This window comes from Tubulanus polymorphus, chromosome 12, assembly GCF_964204645.1.
Source record: "Tubulanus polymorphus chromosome 12, tnTubPoly1.2, whole genome shotgun sequence".
NCBI classification, from domain to species: Eukaryota; Metazoa; Nemertea; class Palaeonemertea; order Tubulaniformes; family Tubulanidae; genus Tubulanus; species Tubulanus polymorphus.
The window spans coordinates 2961794-2979637 of record NC_134036.1 but is presented as its reverse complement, the minus strand read 5'-3'; the positions used below and the strand labels follow the sequence as shown (position 1 = coordinate 2979637).

General features: G+C 39.3%; 1 protein-coding gene and 1 long non-coding RNA gene across 2 annotated transcripts; both read right to left on the bottom strand.

Moving 5' to 3' along the window:
• Positions 1–1683: 1683 nt before the first annotated feature.
• On the bottom strand, positions 1684–2930 carry LOC141914025 (uncharacterized). Its single transcript, XR_012620683.1, has 2 exons — positions 2267–2930; positions 1684–2084 (listed from the first exon to the last, which is right to left on the bottom strand). It is a non-coding gene; the product is annotated as an uncharacterized LOC141914025 (long non-coding RNA).
• A 2118-nt stretch (positions 2931–5048) lies between these two features.
• Positions 5049–16869, bottom strand: LOC141914185 (glutamate receptor ionotropic, kainate 2-like). The gene is made up of 19 exons (XM_074805451.1): positions 16764–16869; positions 14910–15065; positions 14324–14458; positions 13603–13734; positions 13173–13310; positions 12950–13074; positions 12476–12628; positions 11999–12166; positions 11787–11891; positions 11298–11502; positions 10289–10431; positions 9814–9918; positions 9264–9439; positions 8882–9018; positions 8459–8608; positions 8226–8353; positions 7329–7543; positions 6538–6742; positions 5049–5967 (listed from the first exon to the last, which is right to left on the bottom strand). The coding sequence occupies exons 1-19, from the start codon at positions 16867–16869 to the stop codon at positions 5338–5340; spliced, it is 3312 nt and encodes a 1103-aa protein (XP_074661552.1). The 3' UTR covers positions 5049–5337.
• Positions 16870–17844: the final 975 nt, after the last annotated feature.

Below are 17844 nucleotides of genomic sequence, written 5' to 3'. Positions count from 1 at the left end.
GCGATACTAGTGTAGTTTGATAAGTGATTTATTTTTATTCCGTTCGTCCTTTGCTTTTATTCTTCGTCTTCCAAAATATTTTCAGATACCTGCTGGGATAGAAATGGGGATGGCGGTTGATTGCAACGCGTGATGGAGTACCGGCGTCTTGTACATCGAGTTAAGTAACGACCTTAAAACCGTATTGTCCTTTTTCACTGTCGTTCTACATAGTGTGTTAGCTATATTCTATACCTTACTATCCAGGTTGCGATGCCGCAGTAAAGGCATGATTGATACGTGTGGGTGATAAGCAGGATGGTATCTTTGACATTCCAAATTCATTGGACAGCACCGCATTTACGCATTTACGTTCAAAGACATTGCTCTAAAATGATATTCACGGAATATGATTCAGTGAACAAATGAATGCACCAGAGCGAGCAAAATCTGTCTCTCGAGGATTCACCACCGTCTAATATGTTGCGCGATGATGTCAACAGATTAAATAGTGTTTGAACAATGAACTAATGGATTTACCAACATTCGAAAATTTCTGGCGCCTTTCGGATTCGGTCAAGCAGTCAGGTGAATATATCCTTGTCCTTATTATATTGTGGTGTGTAAACATCGGACCTTCATCATAGCTTATTTGATAATACTGTACTGTATAATCCAAATTTTATCAATCCACAGTTTTGGCGCAATTTGTTGACACATTAGCGTCCAATTTCTGATCATTGGCATTTCACTGTGCTGTGGTTTTGGGCTATTCAAAAATTAATTATATCGAAAATAGAATGTGAATTATAGAAACATCATATGATGGAGGTTCGTTGTAAATTTGATTGTGTAATCACTGAATCAGCGTCACACGGATCACAAACATCAAACAAGACTCGTGTGCAAAAACCACAAGCATTCATTGAATTCATTCAATTCATTGAATGAAACATTGGAACAACTCTGAAAAAGAATATTTCTAGTTACCGAAAACGTCGATATCTAAAGTGATAACTGCAGATTGAACTTGGATACTGAAAGCTAAGTTTGTCCGCGGTTGAGAATTTACTTGTGTGCGCTGATACCGTAGAACCAGGCATTGAACTGGCAGAGTTTGATTGATATTCTTTTAAATCGCTAAAAATATTTCTGCTGTTACCTCACTCCGCACTACTTCTGTTTTTACCATCTCACTTCTCCTCTCTCTCTCCTCACTCCAACTTCTGTTCTTGCCATCTACCGGGTTGAGATAGGAACAAGTTCCTGTCTCACCCGGTAGATGGCATCATTTTTTTAAATAAAATGTGCTTAAGCAATGGATAAATATGAGTTCCCCTGCAGGTTGTATGTGTGCCGCTATAGCGTAGTTGGTAGGGTGCTGGGCTGCTAGCTGAAAGGTTGGTGATTCAAATCCCAAAATTTTATTATTGGTTGTTGTAGATTCAATAAAATGTTGAATTTGACTTTTGCAAACAAGCTGTAAGAAATTCTTAATTTGAATTTGTAAATTGGAATAATAAAGTCGGTTAATTTGTATTTCTTTGCGTTGTTGTCCTTCCTTTTTGACTTCATCCTTTCCTTTGAACGAGTGTGAAGTTGTCCTTTCCTTCGAAATTGTGAGCGGAAGAGTTCCGGGGCAAAGGGCCCGAGACAAAAGAGAGAGTCCTTTCCGGGGCAAAGAGTTTGAATAAAGTCGAGTAATTTAATTTACGCTTATTTATTTACGTTGCTGTTTATAATAAACATGCGGCAAAACGAACAGGAAGTTGGAGTTGGAGTGCGCCTTGAGGTTTGAAGATGGTGCTGTAGTCAGTAGAGTCTGCATCTCGAGGTTTGAAGGTGGTGCTGTAGTCGGAGTCTGCGCCTTGAGGTTTGAAGATGGTGCTGCAGTCGGAGTCTGCGTCTGGAGGTTTGATGACGTTGCTGTAGTCGGAGTAGAGTCTGCGTCTGGAGGTTTGAAGATGTTGCTGTAGTTTGAGTAGAGTCTGCATCTCGAGGTTTGAAGATGGTGCTGTAGTCCGAGTAGAGTCTGCATCTCGAGGTTTGAAGATGGTGCTGTAGTCCGAGTAGAGTCTGCATCTCGAGGTTTGAAGATGGTGCTGCTGTCAAATTCAAAAAAAGATAAAATAAACTGAATGTCAATTTGGGTTTGGTTTGGTTTTCGTTATAACAGCAATGTCTAAACTTTAATCCAGCTGAACAAATTGGAGAATTTTGGAAATGTTTTCATCGTGTCAAACTCGGTTCTAACTGGTTCAAGGCGAAAAAGCTGTAAATACCTAACCTGATCAAAATGAAATCAGCAATCTCTCTTAGTTATCCATACTCTTGTATTTGGAAATCGACATCGCACCAGCAGCAGTTGCATCAGCAGTCTGTGTTCCGCCAGGTATCTGCTCAGTCCCAGCAGCTGCAATCATCGCGTACTTATTCGGTGTCCTAACATCATCGGCCGCTAAGTTGTTCGCTTGAAGCCACACGTTTTTCACGCCTTGTTGCAGAGCTCTTATTGGTTGACCTTCATCTCTGGACATCAGTTCTCGGACTGGCACCGGGCGGCTCGAACCGCGCTTCTAATACCTACGTCAACCAATCAGCAACGTTGCATCATCGAGGCGACCGAAATGGATCAATCAGAAGGCTCGATCGCGCATTTCTGTGGTAGGCCCAAGTCCGTGACGCTAATCCTCGAGAACCATTCAATTCGTGCCAAACATTTTCTATGGGGATCACAGGTCATCGAGTTTAATTCCACTATTCAAGGGACACATATCGTTATAGATAAAATATCGAATGCGACGATTTTAGCTTCAAGTTTCATGCTGAAATTTTATCTAAGCTATCCAACAAACTTTAGAGTAGATTTCCTCTCTAATTTGTCTGTTTTTGAACTATATCATAAACTCAATCTTACTCTTTTAATAATTTTGCTTCAGGAATCTAGAATTTAGCTTGAGGGTTTGTGCAGTCACGCGGGACTATTGTGTAGTAGAGCGTATGGCAAGTCTCCAGTGAGTGATTCTCTATTGGATAGTCGTTTTTAGCCGATTTTATACACACGTTCACCAGACATCGCCGCGTACATATCTACTCTGATTGGAATCCGGCGAATTTTAAAAAATACTGAATTTTTTCCATCACTTGAGAAATGAACTTGAAGATTGATCACCGAACTACTCATAAAGATCTACGGAATTTATGCTGCGATTTTCTTCAATTTCTTTGAGGAATAAAGAAAAATAAAAAGTTTGGCCAAACCCTCACCAATCAACTTAAAATAACAAACTAATATTGTAAAAAAGTCGAAGGTCCCTGGGGGAATTACTCCGCAACCTGGACCGGCATTGTGGGATAAATAAATAATTCAGCCAGAAACGACTGAATTAAACATAATTTACCCCACGCCAGATATTTTGTAGGACTCACGCATTAGCAACCTCATTCCAGGGAGGACAGTACTCTCGACTCGCCCGCTTACCGGAGATCAATTGCCACATCCTGACCCGCCTCCTCCGAGACTCGAACCTGGGCCACAGCGGTGACACGCTAGTCGCCGACCGACTAAGCCATCCGGTCCGCCCGATTGTGATCGGTAAACACTCACAGATATCCGCATTTGGACAAAAGACCATGACGTCACCATCCATACCTATCGAGATCCTACATCGATCGAAAAGTGCATGAATTCTGAGGAATTAATGCTCAATCCTGAAAGTTTTTCCTGGAATAAAACATCGAAAAAAGATTAAGTATAACTTGATTTCACAAAATCAACACGAATTTTTTCGACCCCGCTTTTTAGAATCTATCGGACAAAAATTGATATAAAACTTTCAAGACAACAGCTACAGGTCTAATGGTTGAAGAATTCTGACAGATACAGCAATTGAAACTGAAGCGATAACAAATACTGTTATAACTTTGCAAGAGAGGACCCGGCAGCTCCCCTACTAAAATCGAATTTCACGGATTTCAATGATATTTGATGCATTGATGGTTTGAAAAAAGCCAGTCTACCTAACTCCAGTAAACATGGCGAGGTTTTAATCGAACTTCAACAGTCGAATTTTGGAAAGATTAACAAAAGATGATAGTCATGAAAGTGTGAAACGAAAGAGTTACTTACAACTACGGAGTCATTTACCACTGTCACAAATATATGATTGTTTAATGACTTTCAGTCAGCATCCATGTCCATCTACGACCTTGCTATATCCAATATTTATCCATTCACAAATAAACAATGTAATGTAATCTGTCTTTTTCGCAGCTATGGTTCGTGCTGACAATCCAAAATAGGCCAAGTTCAATGTTTAATCCATTAGAAAAAGTAGTAAAGCAAGCAAACACTGTATTTGACATCATACTTCGCATTGAGCACAGATCTGAAAACTCCAGCACCATTTTGGCGACATACCACATTCATTTACCACATTATCCTGTCCTCCGAAACCTTCAGAACGTGCCCAATACCACCAATTCCGATATGAAAAGCTTAACGACGTTGGTCGGCGATTTAGAGGCTAAAACTTCGTCACTTCTGTCGTATTTTGACGGGGAATTCCACTAACAGGCACCAAAATATAAGTGACCTTGACCCTTCATATAGACGGTCACGTATATAGCGGCCGGGCTTTATGTGTAATAGAATGATCCAATGCGGCGTTAGGCCAAATAAAATGATACCTTGTTTCTTCTAATCGGTCGGGTCACTTTTGTAAACTGGAATAGAATTTGTATTAAGTTCATTTCTATGACTACCGGATCTGTTATTATCAGCTTGATCATGACTTTTTCTAAAGTAACGGGATAGATAGGCGGCGAGACGGGTCAACTTTTAAGCTGAAGCAGAATTGAGAAACAAGGTATCAATCTTTTTAGCCTCATGACCGTATAAACCGATCTGTATGAAACGATCATCGAGCTGAAAGCGAACGCACAACAGTATGACCACCATCGATTTATCAGATAATTGTAGTAACATTGCTAAAACGTGTTTTTTCAATATTTTACTTTCTATAACGGACAACGAACATTCAAATCACGTTTTTCTATATTAACCTCTACAAAAACAGATTAGAAATAATCAAATACATTAGACATTTTACGAGATAATTATATTTGAGCATTTTTCATTTTTCGATATGGAGCAGTCCAAGGCCCTTGATGTAGTTCGGTGCGGATTTTAGCTTTGGATTTATGTGGCTATTGATATTCCCACCATAGGTTCATTAAATAAGACCAAAATCAGCCCTGCCCGATTAAATACAGATTATGCTTGTTCAATTTGTTTTTAAAATTCACAGATTGCCTTTCGATTCTATCATATGACACTAGTTTCTACACCAGGAGGCGTTAGATGTCAACCACATCGTCGGGTGGTAAATGTATAGTACTGTTAAGTGAAACGTCCATATCGCTATCGACACTAGAGGGCGCGGTTGTGCGATGGGGTACACCAACCCCGTTCGACGCCGAATCGTCGTCTGTTTTGTACTCCTCAACTCGACCGGCGGTGATTTTAAGATTCAGTTTGTCGTCAATAGAGGGCGTTGGCGTTTCTAGCGGTATCGTGTACACACTTCCGTTCGAGTATTCGGAACCGATAGTCTGCAACGATCGACCGCCGGCTCCGTATGACGCCTTTCCGGTTCCGACAATCACATCAGCCGAACTCAATACCGACAAAAACGTATCGGTCGAATCGTGCTTACCGATACTCGAAAATCCCTTCTCGCGAAGCACCTCACTGCCGCCTGAGGACGCTTTTCGTTTAGCGAAATAACTCATCGGGAACGAGCTGTTACTGGGCCGGCGCTGATTGACGTCACCGACGACCAGACCGGAAGAACGGATGGGTATTTCAGCGTCGACCTTCGCGCCACAACACGACGATCTACAATAAGCCGGTAACCAGTCCGTTTTCATATCAGCGATCATCAGATTCAGACGTTTCGAGATCGCTTCGCAAAACGAATGAGGTTTCTAAAAAGATTGTATAAAAGAAATTGCCAAAAAATTCGTCTAGCTCAACTATACCGAGAACAACAAGGAATGTAGAGACACAGATGAGTGAAATATATACATCAAGTTCCTTGGTGTGATATGGTCAACTGAGAAAAACAAGGATGTCCTAGAAGTTCCATGTTCAGAATCACCATCCCCGATTATTTATACTCATTATTAGATGAAAAACCAAAGTAAAATCTCTAAAAGAACGGTTGGTAAGCAAAGCAAATGCTTGGCTTTCCAGCATCTCTGGAACCAGAAGTACATGAGCGGATGCACTTAAGCCATTAAGTAGTACAGACATTATCATGGTAAAGTCGGAATGGTTTTTGGACATTGAAATGACCCAACGCGTGATATTTTGCAACTATTGGACGAGAACTCGTGTTCAGTTGTCGATGTTGATATGAATCTTAATCGAAACACAAAGATGGCAATAACCCAACGACATATATTTGTCTATAACTTTGGAGCTCAGTTTTTAGATTTCATACGATTCTTAATGAAAACACGAAGATACAAAGATTTCCCGATGACAGGACTTACCTCTGGGTCCTCTTTGTCGATACTGAATAGAGATGCTAGAATCCACTCGGCCACCAGTACCAGTACACTGATCCCTAAACCGACGTAGATAATCCAGAATACACCACGCATGTGTTCTACACCGATTTGTCCTCCAGCTGTTGTGATCTCTTGTGTAATAGTCGCCGAATCCTCCGGTTTAGCACATTCACCACGCTCCACATACCTAGAGAATGTAGCACATAATAGCAACAAGTGTATTTGCCTTCTTGATACCAATGGGCTAAACAGTACCTATGATATCTTGTACGTTTTTGTAAAGTTTTGCACGTAACGTCATAGACTATGCCGAATATTTGCCATACCTCAAAAAACAGTTAGCGTATACAAACTTCGAGGATCTTTTGTGTTATCACATATTGCTTATTTAATGACAATTGATATGGCGTAGTCACTTGGCTGCAAGGCCTGGTTACCTGGAGTAGGAACAATGTCTGTGTCCTCTGACTACACACAACACTTACCATTTAGAACGATGACCACACTCAAACGTGGTGAACGGATAATAAGATAAAATCCCACTATTTACAGATTAAAAGAATTCAAAAACCAGAATTTATTTATTAAATCTAAAATATTTAAAAGACACGACGTTTCGATCTCACCCTAGAGATCATCGTCATTGCACACCTGACGATGATCTCTAGGGTGAGATCGAAACGTCGTGTCTTTTAAATATTTTAGATTTAATAAATAAATTCTGGTTTTTAAATTCTTTTAATCTGTAAATAGTGGGATTTTATCTTACTTACCATTTACGTTGCAATTTTTCCATGAAGCCAATCTCTCTGAGACGCAGTATATGACCGGAAAGTATTTCCGTGTACGGCGAGTTTTTCTGCAGCCCAAATCCGTATCCGATTTTACCGAACAGACGACCGACACTTTTCAGATTGCACGGCTGCTGTTCGACGACGTAATCGAGAACGGCCGAATCCCAGATGAACGCGTAATCGCTAGTACGTGTCTGAAACAGAAAGTAATGTACCTGTAACTATACCAGATAATCCAGAGCTACTTTTCAATTTCCAAATAAAATGTTCTCCCTTGACCACTTGCATCCTACAGTAATCAGTAATAACGATGCATAACCAACGTTGATCTTTCGTCAGTAATTGATTGTCGTTGTAGTTTAACTATCCCAGCACCTACAACTTAATTCTGACACAAGCACACCCCACATGGTATAAGAAACGTCAATATGTCCAAATGTCGGTACTGTACCATGGCCGACAACTTGTCAATCTGCTCAATTCAGATTCAAAACCTCATGTGAAAAGTTGAAAGAGGACATATCAATTTCTATAGACAGGTCACTTTGTAATGGCTCATAACAATCAAGCCAAGAAGTCAAGAAAGTTCCTTGCTATAAATATCTGTTATATCATTCAAATGTAGATTCTTGTAATCTAAGTAACAACATTTCATCAATTACATAACATACATAATTCTTTCTATGTATTGCTAATAATGTCCTTTGGACTTCAGCAAGCATGAGTTTATTTACTCTGTGTGAAATAAAGGTTGATATAAAAAGATAAAAGAAGACAAGGAAATCAAGAACACATGCCACATGACAGGATGAGTTGTGTGAAGATGATTTGTATCAAATGATGATGTATGCTACTGTACAGAGGTAGATGACGTACCAACTCAACTCCCACATCCGATGACTTCACCAATGTCTTCTTGTTGATCATGAATTCTTTCATTTGTTTGAATAAAGTAATGTTCGAATCTTTGAAGTAAACGAACGGTGCGCTGTTTGTAACTGTGCCTGTCAAATGAAAATACTACATGAGGATCCGCCATATTTTTACAGAATCGTATTTATTTTATTTTCTTTATCAATCAACGGATTTCACATGTATTGCAATTTTACCGTATTTAACTATCGTCTGCGAGCCAAGATCTTCGACAGAGTTGATAGTATTGTCCAGCCGACTTGCGGTCAGAAACGCGGCCAAGTTCGCCGTGTAAGTCGCCACGAATATCATGATTCCTAACCACCAGAGAATGGTAGGGATCCGAGCTGAAATTACAGAATACATCCGATTAGGCTAAAGAAATTGCTAACTTGTTTCTCCTTTCTGCTGAGTTTAAAAGTAGACCCCTCTACCCTGTTCATTTCATGATCAAGCTAAAAAAAGACCCAGCAGTTATAGAAATGAACTGGCTACAAATTTTATTGCAATTTACAAAAGTGACCCGGCCAATTAGGAGAAACAAGGTATCCTTTTACAAAAGCTTAGATTGGAAAATATGAAACAATTTTCAGATACTTGGAGCCTGAATATATATGTACCTGAAAGTGAGTTGGGATTTTCATCACCGCCTTGCTGTAAAAGTGATCCAACAGAAAACCATAAAGCGTTACTAAAATTCAGCGCACGCAAAGCTCGCCTCTTTTCTTTCTTATACTTCACTATCTCGCGCTGACTTCTGCAATGAAATACAACGATATCGTTTTGAGAATTGGGCAAAAATGGTATCGCAAAAATCATGATGAAAATGACGAAAACTTCAAATGTTCGATATCAAATGTTCTTCAATGCATCAAAGACAATAGAAGTTGCACATAAAGATGAAAATGTAAAAAAAGGTCCAATGATTTGAAAACAACGAACGTAAAAGTATTCTGTATTAAATTCTTCAATGCATCGAATACAATCATCCTCCTGACGAACCTGATCTCAGAGTGATCGTTATATACGAAACCACCGTGGTGATCGTACGGACTGAGTTTATTAAACAGTGACACCATGATCGCCACAAAAAAACCAGTCCCCAAAATCCACAGATAGACTTCCGTGTTGAACGGTCGAAGGAACCTCCACGGGCTGATCGGATCAGGGTCGACTTTCTGGAAACAGATAAGAAGTCAAATCTAGTTTTATAAAGTCACATTACTAAAGACGTAGCTATTTTTCGATTCCCAATTTCTATCTCCGATTCAATTTACTAGTCGCTATTGGAATAAAAAGTTTAAGCTAAAGGAAACCCCAATCTCTAGAAAATATAAATGCTTCCATAAATTCTTTGACGATATATCCTGAATGGATGGCTTCCTTCAATTAATTCCTCCATTAGACCACCAGAACTGAGGACGTGTGGAGAAAGGCAGAAAAGATGGCTGCCTCCATCCCTTTCTACATATATTAATATATCTAAATGCATTCTCCAATGACTTGATTGATCTGATGATGTCAATAAAATCGTTACAGAGTTTTCACATACCTTCATAATGAAACGCGTTCCCAGGTCCAGGTAAGGTTTCGTGAAATCGATATCTGTTTCTCGAATTTTGTTTATAGTGAACGACGCTGCAGCTAAATCAGCTCTCTGAAGAAGAAAAAAAGAGTAAAAATTTGTACTCTTTAGAATGAAGCATCTTTACCAATAAATCATTTTTAGCTCACAACATCCGTGATAAAACGATAATAGTGAAATCCCACAATAAATGAAGAAATGTCTAAACAGTTTATCAAAATATTAGAAATATTTCAGGTGGTTGCTACCACCCTTCTTCAGTCTAAAAATGTCTTCATTTTTGGTTGTTACTACCCGAAATATTTCTATTATTTCAATAAACTTTTTTTTAGACATTACTTCTTTTATTGTGGGATTCTACTATTATCTTTACCAATATAACCGGCTAACTATATGCTCAAAATCTGGCCGAAACGTTAATCGGTGGATGTCTAATACTTACCCGATCGACTAACTCTTTCACCATACCGTTCCACTGTTTCGTCACTTCGTCTTTAGCTCCGAATTGTCCATCAGGAATCAGGTACAACTGATATTTAAACCCGATCGATCCAGACATGTTCTTCAACAAATCGATCACGTAGCCTGAAACAACAACATCGGCAACATGGACATAGATTAAAAGGCTCCCGTGAGCCCTCACTGTGTGATATAGGATTAAAATATTTCCAAACTCGCTTTTACATCAGTAACGAATAAAAGCCGTTTGATGTGTTATCTACCAATGATCTCCCGGGGTAAGGATTTCACTTAGATTTATTGAAACGACTTGATTAATTTGATTTCACGGCTTTTCAAGGGCTGCAATCGAATTGAATTCATTCAATTCTAGCGTCTTTCCAAGGGAGATTCGGAAATGTCATCGGAAGATTAATGGATCTAGTCATCGCTGCTAATACTGTATGATTTTGAGTAGTTATCCTAGTTGAAGCATCTCAACAATCCGAAACAACTGATATCGTGTGGCTCAAGGAATAAAGTGACTATTAAGAACAGACTAATAAAATAGAAATAGTACTGACGATTTTAGAACGTAACAGATTCATTAGTAACAGCGGCAGCAATGCTGTTTTTTATTTGTAGTGATAGAAGGCGATATTGTTTACTAATATTGCTTTGTGAAACGGGGATTCTCATTTATATCGGCGATCTGTAATTTGACTTAATTCAATAGTTTAGCAGCAATGCTTTGAAACTGCTTTACAGATCGTTGGCCTTTCGTATTCCCCCTACCACGAACATTTTCATAACCGTTTATAGCCGTTACGTCAGTTCATACAATGATTGACTACCACACCAAATTTCAATGCCCAATTCTTTACGACGACAGTATCTGGTACATAGTTTCGTTCTAATGTACATATTCAATAGAAAAACAATGCTGTAACTTTCACGTATCACACGAACGCAATCTTAAGTAATATATTAAAATATGTTTAATTGATATAAACCTTCCACTTCGTCGGGCTGCACGTCTAGCGGGTTAGCAGGAGTTCTGATCGGCATCACGAACGGTTTCTCGACGATCGTCACGATACGCAACGTTTTATTCGCCAGTTCGGTGACGTAATCGACGATATTCGACCGACCTCCGAACAAGGTGATGTTGTCGGGAAGCGTCATCTCCAGACTGTGCGTTTTGTTCCATCTCCCGACCTGAATAGACGAAAAGAAGGATGAGAAAATAGTTAGTATGTTACAAACTGAAAAAGGCTTTTTGCAAAGGCATAAGTAATTATGTAAATTCTTCTCAGATATATTCCTCGAAGGTCTTTACAAAAATAATGCAGCCAAATTGTAGAAAAGTTATTCATGAGGCAACCAAATCCGAGAAAACATTTTCAAGAGGCATTTGCAAATACATCTACATTTAGAATTATTTTCAACCGTGGAGAAAAGGTATTTGACCAGTTTGAAAAGACTTTCGAGATGTGTAGCACCTTTTGCCAGCCGTATGGCTTCATGTTGACGATTTCGAATTTCGGATGAAGCGGTTCTTGATTCGTACCGAACTGCAGTCTATCCATAACTGCGTCTTCGTTCACCTAAAACAAATATACAATAATCGCGTCTAATTCTCGAGACATTCTTTAAACTTTTCCGACCAAATTTCGACATCAGCGTCAAAGTATTAAGACTCGTTTGAACCTACTTGTAATATGTAATCTAACATTATCTGCCCGTAAGGCCACGGAGGGTCGGAGATACTGTCGCAGTTGAGAGATACGGAAGTAACGTTAGAATAGATACTATTGTTGAACATGGCACCAGCGGCGTACGCAAACGTTAATACAGCATCGGCAATACTACTAGCATAGACCTGAAGTAGAAATATTTTAAGCGGAATTGGTGAGACAAGTTAATAGTCTATCCGGCCAGGGATTTGATCATCCGACACAACAATGGAAATATTTCCAAATCAGTTTTTAATGCCAATAAGACCAATAAAAGTGGGTAAGTTGGACTCGATGATAAAATGAGTTCAGACAAGTTGAACTGCTACCAATGATCATTTGACCAAACTAAAGTCATATCTAGCTCAATTTCGAGCGTCTTTTCACTATTGAAGTATGTAGATGAAACGGGAAATCCGGAGAAGGGGCTACGAGATCTTTCCACATATACTCACATCCATCTCGTGTCCAGCACCGGGATACTCAGTCGTGTTTAAACTCATCCATTCGTCCTTAAAGTCGGTCAGCGCGCCTAGTCCGTTAACCGGTGCTGTGCCGATCAGACCTTGTAGAAAATCCGGTACTGGAAACGATTCGATCAACGTTTCCTGTTCGAAAAAAATATGTATTTAGGGACCAAAAAAATTTCGGTATGAAGAATATATAAGAAACCATCTATCACGGCATGCAAATTTGTTATTTGCCAGTTTTAGATCAATTGTGATCTGTTGACATTCGGGAACAAAATTCAGGGTGGATCCAAGTTTGTAATCAGCTTATTTCTATATGTCGGGTCTGTTATGGTTAGCCTGTTCATGTTTCTTTTTTAAAGTTATGTACAGGGTAGACAACTTTTAAGCTCAAAAGAAATGAGAAACATGGTATCAATTTTGTAGCTTTATACTAGTGGGGTCTGAATGTGCACTTACAGAACCGGTCATTCCATCAGTAACGATCCACGCCCATCCAGCTGATGTCATACCAAGATCACGGGCTTGTTTTAACACCACCGATCCGAAAACAGCCAGACAATTCAATATCACAACTCTGACGCCTGGAAAACATGAATATCATGCCTTTATTTGACGTGAAACCTAATTTGGGATCGTACCGGTTGAGAATCTTCCCGAGAAAGATTCGAAGGCAGCTTACCGGTTGACCTAATGTTTAACAGTTGGGTTCTTGCATCGACCTGCGATGCGTTGTTAGTTACGCTAAACTGTTGTACACCTACTATTCTCCATTCTAGTTTGCCAGCTTCGGCCTGAAACCGCACCAGACCATTCGTACCTATAATACAAAACTATCAATCGACAATTTCATAACAGAAACAAGTTAGAAAAGATGTCTACGATCTAGCTTTATTGTCAATGTTGACGTTGAATTTAGCTTAATTTTTCTATTCGAATCAGCATAATTGTTACAGTACAAGTATAGAGAATATCAATCCTATCAATCAAGACCTATCAATCCGAGATTGTTACACTCTTAATCTAGGATTGTGACCATAAAATTATGATTTCAATTACATTATAACATACAAGTCTTTCAAACTTATCCATCGAAAATCATCCTCGCTTACCGTAGTCGGAATTAGAGGTGATGATGGCCATTTTCTTCCAGCCGAAATATTTCACCAGATCAACTAGAGCCATGCTCTGCAGAATATCGGAGGGCAATAGACGAACCAGGTACGGAAAATTATTGAGCTGACCTAGAATGATAGAAAAAAAACACGATAGAATATTTGGCTAAGCTTTGAGATTTGTCAATGCAGGCACCCATACCCTATAGTGTGGTCCCTGCACCATAGACATTCGAAACATGATTATCATTCTTCCTAATATGCATAATTGAAAATATACTACATACACCAAATATTGGACATATATCAGCACACTTTCAAAAACTGGTCATCCACACTTCACCTGAGAAATTTCTAATCGAAAATGAACTACAAACACCAGATATTAGACATTTTATTAGCACACTTTCCAAAAATTGGTCATCCACACTTCACATGTGTTCTGTGCTTCACTTAAGACATTTTCAATTGAAAATGAACTACAAACACCAGATATTAGACATTTTATCAGCGCATTTTCAAAAGCTGATCGTCCACACTTCATATGTGTTCAGTGCTTCACTTAAGACATTTTTAATTGAAAATGAACAACAAACACCAGATATTAGACATTTTATCAGCGCGCTTTCAAAAATTGATCGTCCACACTTCACAATATGATGGTGAATATTTCCATAATGCAAGATTGTGGTACCTAGAGCGGTTTTCGACAACTTACTGAGAAGTGGATTAGTTGCGACGGGAGCAATCTGCGGAATGTGGAAATGTTGAGCAATAGGGTGGACTGCTTTCGTCGGCGTTGAACTGAGTGGACCAACAATCGCAAATATACCAGATTCGATCTGGTTACAGGCTGCAAAAACAAGGGAATCAACATCATAATCAACATGATTATATCTGCGACTCATTCAAATATTAATTCCTCTTAACATCTTATCATGGACATCCGTTTTATATTCGGTGTGATTACAGAGCATTTAGATTTACCAATACATGTATTTCAATTCAATTTCAATTTCAATTTATTTCATAAGAAAGCATGTTATAAGAATATTTACAAATAGAACAAAAAATAAAATTAAGGAGGCTTTCTTATGAGGGCCAAGCAAAGGCCAAAAACCGCTATAGCAAGCACCCTTGAAAAGCAAAAAAAAGAAAAAAAAAAGAAGAGAGAGAGAAAAAAACAAGGAGAGACAATGAAGAATAATGAGGATGAGATAAGCGAAGAGAGTTATTTAGGAACAATTCAAATGGTCTTTCTGTTGTCATTACCACCGACACCGCAGTTAGGTGGCAGCACTTACCATGCTGTATACTTTCAAACGATGCTAATACGGACGTTGTGTTGAGCAAATAATCCAGGGTATAATCAACGCCTAATAGATGGCGCTGATTGACGTATTCTACGGCGTACCGAAAGGCCGACTCTTCCGCCGCTGCCGTATTACCAAATATACCACCTAGAAATATCATCAGAAATTAACATGCTTTATTTAGGACTAGGCCTATCTATTTATTTTTTCATTTTACGAAAAGCGGAGAGCTGTGTTGTCTAAGCCAATTTGAGACAAATGGTTAATGAATCATTTTCATTAATAGTCACGAATATAGCTATCCGCTTTTTTCTATTAATATCAATTTAACCAGAAACATATACACACTCATTTATTACAGTTAGGCTATAAAGGGGGGAGACCCTGAATGAAACCTTCATCTATATTTTTGTTTAAATTACTCAGTAATCAAGGTACAAAACTGTCGGTAGCAACGTTCATATTTCTGTTCAAACTTCAAAGGGGGTAAGACTCTCATCAACACCTTACACAAACCTTATCTAAAACCTTCAGTAACACCTTTCGTGTTTGTTCCTGTTTAAATTACTCAATTAAGGGGGTAAGACCCTCAGTAGGCTAACACCTTATCGTCAAATTACTCAGTAATCAAGAGAGTCGATAAGTTTCAAGAGTTTTGAATATCAGTACGCATCATTATTACAATTAGTGAAAATCAGCATCATTTGTGCGGTATAACCTGTATAAACTGTCATTGTCAAGGTGCTTTACTTTCTTCGCTCTGAGCGTACATATTATCACTGCATCCAATATTGAGTAGATTTTCAATATCTTATCTCGCGTGCTATTTTTTTTTGACGGCGTACTTAAAATATCGGGTTTTATCGATACGTGCGAAATTAGACCCGCTTTGCAACTCGAGTATCAGAACAAACATTCATTCGCACGAGTGTATTCGTCATTTTTGCTAATGGCGCGACGAGGTAAACACTTTATACCGTCGAGTTACCATACCGAGAAAATCACATGTGTTCCGGTGTTAGTTCGATGAAGTAGCCTGGATGACGGTAATCTCTCCTCGTAAGGTTTCCATTGAGTTAAAGCTTAAACCCTTCAGTCGTTTTACAATCGATAATTTCTATCGCCGTTATGTCAATATTTGGAAAGGTTGTCCGCGGCTTGGAAGTACGGCTAATAACCAACGCTATTCGCGTGTAGTCTCAATTAAGAAGAGAATTCGAATCTGTCACAATGCAAATTGGAGCAGAACTTTCAAAGATTTCTCTCATTAAATTCACTAGTACTTTTCCCGGTGCTTCAAGGACACGCCAGTGTATTAAGTTGGCCCAAATTAGGGACAGTGCTTCAAAAGCAAGGTCGCTGTGACGTATTGGCACTAAGCTGCATAAGAATTCAGCTACGGTACAACAAGCTTTTCGATCCCAAATGTCCGAATAATACCGGTACAAAAATTTCCACAGTTAAATTTCTAAATCGACAGCTTACATTTAAACTCTGGAAACAGCGCATATGTTAGACTATGAATGTTGAGGTTTCGAGGAAAAATTGAGGCAAGAAATTTTAGTATTCAAATCTCACAAACAGTTGTTAGCTAAATTTCAAGTCAATGTTAAGGTGCGGTACTTGATTCTTTTCGATTATCCGTTCAACTTCGGGAGTGAAATTCTTACCAAGAGGAACAGTTATACAAAATCATTTACCGTCCATGGATTACTGATAGACCTCCCTCAAAATAGCTTTTCTACACGCATCTAGAACTTAATGAAATAGGCCTCCTAGCGCTCGAGTGGGTTGGTGTAATAGATTACGCAGATGACATTTTTATATTTATTGTTAATAACCTACCTATTCGGACGACGGTTGAGCTGTTTTGAGTCGATCCAATGAAATATGAAATCAGTACAATGATGAATAAGAATCCTGGTTCGCGGACGCCGGCAGGCCTCACCATAACTGAACTCTGAAAGTATTCCAAAATTGAAAGATGAAAGCAAAAAGCGTGATTTAGCCTTTGAACGCCTAAAAGGCATTTATCGGACGAAGGCAGCCAAATCAAATCCGGTTGTTTCCACAGTGACCTCCGTCGCTCTGCGATCCTAGTGTACTCAACATCAGACACTGAAGCCGTTCTTCTTGGTGAAAGAAATCCAATCACCAGCCACCGGAGTCCGGAAATTATCTTCAGTCTATTAGGCGGCCTTCGCAAATTATTTGGACAAGACTTTCTTATTCGGCGCATTACCTGGCACGCTAAGGTTACCGGTATATCTCCCTACCATATTCGCAACTGGTAAAACATATCATCTCGCCGATTCAGAGAACTCTTGAAGCACGTCCTGTCTGCTGTGTGTCCTTCTCACAGAGCACTCTATGGTAGGCCTGTGTGTCTGGGGGCGCTCCACCTCCCAACAAAGTTTTCAAGCAATTGGATCAATAAAATTTATGTTCTTCCCAACCTTATCGTCAAAAGTCTATAAATAATCGATCAAACGCATTAAAGAAACACTGAAGCCCGAACACGGTGTGACCATGAGAAATCATGGTGTGAGACAGAGGGCTCCAATTTTCTGATTTTCATAATTAGGAAATTAATGATTGATTTTATTAGTTGATTTCATCTCCGCTCCGGGGTTTACGCCCCGCGCAAGATAAAAGCAATGATCGAATCCCTTCGGGTTGCTTTTAATGCCCTGAACCAATTGCTAATGAGGCAAGTAATTCTGCATATTTTCCCCCCGGGGTAAATCATCAGCGGCACACTGACTGTCCGGACCAGGGCAAAGGTCGTCTTTAAACAATAAAACATCAATTTACGGTTAGCCTATCGTTTCGTTCTGTCAGAGATCTGAAGAAAACGAGAGGATGCCCGGCAGCTTCTGCCTAATATTTACAAAGGGCGATCGCGTATGCGTAGCATTCTGCGTTC